The 5,780-nt window shown below is 32.2% G+C and overlaps 1 protein-coding gene across 1 annotated transcript; it reads right to left on the bottom strand.

Annotated features, from left to right (window-relative positions):
* Nucleotides 1-1,241: 1,241 nt before the first annotated feature.
* Nucleotides 1,242-4,449, bottom strand: LOC111987926 (beta-xylosidase/alpha-L-arabinofuranosidase 2-like). Its single transcript, XM_065762683.1, is given in 7 exon segments — nucleotides 1,242-1,910; nucleotides 1,912-1,951; nucleotides 2,044-2,826; nucleotides 2,906-3,006; nucleotides 3,101-3,270; nucleotides 3,377-3,688; nucleotides 4,010-4,449. Coding segments are annotated over 7 exon segments (2,385 nt in total). The 5' UTR covers nucleotides 4,436-4,449; the 3' UTR covers nucleotides 1,242-1,357.
* Between the last annotated feature and the right edge of the window lie 1,331 nt (nucleotides 4,450-5,780).

Consider the following 5,780-nt stretch of genomic DNA (forward strand, 5'->3'; position numbering starts at 1 on the left):
TGATGATTAAATTATTTGAAATAAAATATACAATTATGTATATGATTGAAATATTGAACACAAAAGTAATTTGCTGCTTTTTACAAGTTTCCGCATTGCAAATGTAACAATAGTGAAAAATTATTATATCTGCTCAAGCTTCGTTCCTCCATATAAAGTAAATTGTTATGGTAATGGTGATGAAAGTGCCACCTAACAGGGTTATTTAATTAATTAATTAAGAGTAGTTTTATTTTATTGAGCAAAAAAAAAAAAGTATTATTCTAATTTATATGAAAAAAAATTTTAGGCTAAGGAATCTGAACATGGGCTTTTCTTGTCCTTTGTGTATTTTTTTAGCTTATTTGGTCTTTTAAATTAGAGTATGCAATGATTTGCAATGTATGTATAGGTATTATTCTAAATTAAATTGATATTTTGAAAGCAATAATAGATAAGGGGAGAGAAAATGTTAGTATTAATTAGGTAATACTATAAATAAGGTAAAAAAAAAAATAATATTTAATGATTTTTTTTTCAACCGTTAGATCTCTTAAAAATTTATGAAGTAAAAAATATGTAACTTTATAATAGTTACACTAGATGTAACTTGAACTTATTTCATATATATATATATATATCTATATATATTCATTACGCATTGCAAATGTAACAATAGTGAAAAATTATTATATCTGCTCAAGCTTCGTTCCTCCATATAAAGTAAATTGTTATGGTAATGGTGATGAAAGTGCCACCTAACAGGGTTATTTAATTAATTAATTAAGAGTAGTTTTATTTTATTGAGAAAAAAAAAGTATTATTCTAATTTATATGAAAAAAAATTTTCAGCTAAGGAATCTAAACATGGGCTTATCTTGTCCTTTGTGTATTTTTTTAGCTTATTTGGTCTATTAAATTAGAGTATGCAATGATTTGCAATGTATGTATAGTATTATTCTAAATTAAATTGATATTTTGAAAGCAATAATATATAAGGGGAGAGAAAATGTTAGTATTAATTAGGTAATACTATTAATAAGGTAAAAAATAATAACATTTAATGATATTTTTTTTCAACTGTTAGATTTTTTAGAAATATATAAAGTAAAAAATGTGTAACTTTAGAAGAGTTACACTAGATGTAACTTGAACTTATCTTACACACACACACACTACTTACAAATCATTCACATTACTTGTGTAAATGCATAGAGTCAACACACATTAGTAAAACCCAAACCACAAGGAGTAATGAAGGGAAAGAAGCTGTGTTAAAATTAAGTTTACACCAATCTTATTCAACACATGAAAGTCATGAAGAAAATTGACTTGTACAACAATCTCTATTCAATTAAAAGTCTCATTCCTCACACCTCTAACGATATGTTAATTGAATTGAATGTACAATTTGATGATCACCGACGATAATTGTGTGGGAACCAGATGGAAAGACAGCATTACCATTGGAGTCTACAATGCCCAAGCCCTGGCAAATATTTATGGCGAAACGACCCAGCTTACTCGCCCCAGCTGCAACAGAAACCCTCTGGAACTTAATCAACTGCTTAATATGAGTTCCAAGAATACCAAGTGGGGGCTGTGAGTAAACCAACACAACCTCATCTCCATCTCTGTCACCTGCATTTTTTACTTCAATGTCAAATTTGAATTCTTTATTACAACTCAAGTCATCTATTAAAACTGCTGGGCAGCTAGTTTTGAAGGTTCCATTTTTATATGGTAGGTCACGGCAGTGTTGAAAATTGCTTAATGTTATCGTCAACTTTGATGGCGCGGCCTTTAGTGCATAGTTGAATTTTGTGTAGCTGAGGCCATAACCAAAAGGGAAGACAGTAGGACCATCGAAGAATTTATATGTTCGACCCGGGTAGCCTTTGCTATCATCTGGCCTTAATTGCATAGTTGTCAACATAATCAGCTTGATACCAAGTAAGGGGTAACCTTCCTCCTGAAAAACATAGAAAATAAGGTGTAAATAATTGTGCAAAATCATGAAGATAAAAGATTTGCATTTGTGCAAGCAATTGAATTCGGTGTTACCTGGATTGTATTTTCCAAAAACAACATCAGCAATGGCTTGACCACCTTCTGCTCCAGGATATCCAGCCCACAAGATAGCATGGATTTTGGGGTTACTCTTAGCAAAGGAGATATCAACACCTCCAGCCGACATGATTACAAGAACTACCGGGCCTTTTGCAGCATCAGCAACTTGGTTGATAAGATCAGTTTGTTTTCCAGGAAGGAGGATATCCAACCTGTCTCTGGTCTCAGCCTCAATTGATAAATCTATCCCCGCAACAATTACGGTGGCATCAGCTGTTTTGGCAGCATCCACGGCTTCGCCTATCAAGTTCCCATCAGAGCATTTAACACTGGAACATCCTGCTGTATAGTTCACACTTCCATAACTGGAGAAGCCATTAAGTGGAGTACGGTATCGACATGGAGTACCTTCCTTATTTGTTAAAAATGCATAGTTTCCAATCATGGCAACGGAATCATTAGCATGTGGTCCAACCACTGCTAGGGTTTCGTTCCTTTTAGTTGCCAATGGCAAAACTCCATTGTCATTCTTCAAAAGAACAATTCCCTCCCTCGCTGCTTCTCCTGCTAATTCGATGTGGGCGCTAGTGCACACATCATTTATACCGAGAGAATTGTATTGAGGCTGTCCATCAAATATTCCTAGCCTCATAAGCACAACATAGAGGTATTGAAGGTATTGCAGTGACTGGTCTACATCTCCCTCCCCAACCTTCCCATGTTTCACAGCATTTTCAACATTGTTGGTGTAGTAAACTCCACAATCCAAATCCAAACCTAAACCAGGTAGTGAGGTAGAAATTAAACATCTGTGAACAAAAAATCAAACGAGGAAACAAGGCACATTATTAATAACCTGCTTGTAGCGTGTATGAAACTGCAGTTTCATTGTCAACGTTTAGCCATTTGTGGTCCTTAATCATTACTTCAACAGAATCACAATCTGCAACTATATATCTGGCAACGATTGTAATGTTAGTCTTACAAAAAATAGTATCCGAATCAAATTTTAGTACTTTAATATTGAGATTAGAATTTAGATAGACTGTACCCATGATGATCCCAATCTTGTCTAACAGTTTCCTTTAAAAGTTTGTAATTAGCACAAGCAGGTATGCCATTAATACGGTTAAAAGAGCACATAACACTACTGACATCACCATTTTGAACACACATTTGGAAGGGCCGGTTAAATGTCTCAACCAAATCTTGTTCCGTCACCTTCAAATAATAATAAAATAAAAAATTTGCTTTAATTTTTTTTTTTTTTTGAATCATAGTTAGTGGTATATCAACTTTAGAATTATGGTTTTCATATAGTAGTTACCCTAGCATCAAAACTGTAGCGCTCAATTCCTTTCCAATTGTCAAGATCATAGGCAGTAAAGTGCTTGCAACATGTAGAAACTTTAAGCGGTCTTGAGTATAAATCCTTATATTTATTATTCTCAGTTCCCTCAACATCCTGCAAGCCCCTCACGTAATTCACAGCATAGGTGCCAACTACGAATGGATCTTCACCAGGTGTCTCAATGATTCTTCCCCATCTTGGATCCCTTGCTACGTTAATAGTTGGACTCCAAAATGTTAATCCAACATGCCCTAAATTGTATAATGCTCGTGCTTCTGTTGAAACAGCCTACATTGTGTAACAAATTTTAGCTCATCTATCCATACTATAAATAATTTTAAATTTAAAAACACAAACTGTTTGAAAGAATAATTTACTATTTTTTTTAAATTTCCTAAGTTTAGAGAAAATCCTAAGAATTAGAAGACTGTCTTTATTTCATTTTTAAACATTATGACAATAAATTATTAGAAAAAGAAAAAAAAATCACTTTAAACTAGTATATACATATGAATATTGATTAAAAACGATTACTTTAAACCTTTTTAAGTTCTGAAAAACTTAAACAGTGTATTTATATTTTTATTTTTCAACAAAATGCTCCTATACCTTCCCAATTGTGTTCCATAGTGACTCGTTGAATGAAGCTGTTGTGAGAATTGGTGTGGGATAGCTGGTTGCATGTGGAACTGAATTATCAAAAAAGGTACCTGGACCAACATTGGACAAACCATGGAGTGCCTCAGACCACCACTGGTATTCAGGCACCCCTAATCTTGGGACTCCGTAAGCACGATTTCCTAGTTGTCGTACCTTCTCATGCAGCGTCAGTTGTCTCACCAAATCTCTTGCTCGGACTTCATAGGAAAGTTTCTTGTCACAAAAGGGGAGTGACTTGATATCCAATCCAAGTTGGGCATACCTGGCGGGATCACATACATAGGTGAAGTTACTAGGGGTCGCGGCATCAGTGTAGATGACACAAAAAGCAAAAGCGAGATAGATATAAAGATCAAAAATAAGCGTTTTGGCCATTGCTTGTAATTGAGTTGAGTGTAATACTCGCCTATGAAGGCTCTTATATATGGAGGAAGGAAGATATCATATCCAAAAAAAAATTAGACTTGTGAGTTGGCTCATCTCTTTGACTCTTTATTGTGAGGATGATCTTACTTCTCGGTTGATATGTTAGATCATCCAGTGATTTTATTCCATTGATAGACAATGTTAGAGGTGCAACCCAAATAAGAAATGTGCTAATGAGTTCTAAATAATTATACTCTCTCCGTTCTAGTTTATTTGTCCTCTATTCTATTTTGGGATGTCTTAAAATACTGTCATATTTCTAAAAATAAAAGTCATTAATTTATTAATGTTCTTATTATACTCTTACTTTATTTTCAAAACTATTTGGAAAGAAAACGAACAAATATTTTAAAAAAATCAATCTAATTGGGGCATCATTTTAGTTACCTCATTAAGAATAACATAAAAATAAAAATATAAAAGCTGATAAATTTATTTAAGAATAGTTTTCTAAACTAATACATTTTTATAAGGCAGACAAGATAATAAATGATATTCCTTCAAAAAGTTTAACTTGTCAAACAGAACAAACAAATTGAGATGGAGGGAGTATTTTTTTGTTCATATCCCAACTTACTCATAAATTTGAAGAAAATCTATATACCTCTAAAAGATTTATAATTTTTTCTATAATTTACTCCTTTAAGGTGAATTAAAAACTTCATTATTTAAAAATCAAAAGTATCATTTCTTTTAAATTTCTATCTCATTATTAATTTTCCAACTTATTGTTACCCTTTATTTTAATATCAGTCTTTCTCTATCCCTTTATCTTATTTTATTTTGACTCTTCTTGTTCTCATCCTTTTACTATAAATTTGTCATTTTCATCTTATTATTAATTTTCCAACTTATTCTTACAATTTCTCCAACCTTTCTCCCTCTCTTTCACATTTCATATTCCCACTACTCTCTATCTTAATAACAATCTTCTTCTATTCCTTAATCTTATTTATTTTGACTCTTCTTATTTTCATCCTCTTATTATAAATTTTTCATTTTCTATCCCATTCTATGTATAGGTTTTCAACACAAATTTATCTCTCTCTCTCTCTCTCTCTCTCTCTCTCTCTCTCTCTCTCTCTCATATTTTTGGTGGGTTTTTGTTATTTTTCTTGCATCCCTACTTTAGGTTGATGAATTTTTGTATTCTTTAGAACTCAACTTTAGGTTGATGCAATTAGTTTAGTGTTTTAAGTTGTTACATTTTTTGTTCTCTTTGACTATTAAATTTTATCCTTTTGAATTATAAAATTAGAATATAAGAATATAATGGTATTCTATTACATAACAT

Source organism: Quercus suber, unplaced genomic scaffold (assembly GCF_002906115.3).
Source record: "Quercus suber isolate HL8 unplaced genomic scaffold, Cork oak 2.0 scaffold_469, whole genome shotgun sequence".
NCBI classification, from domain to species: Eukaryota; Viridiplantae; Streptophyta; class Magnoliopsida; order Fagales; family Fagaceae; genus Quercus; species Quercus suber.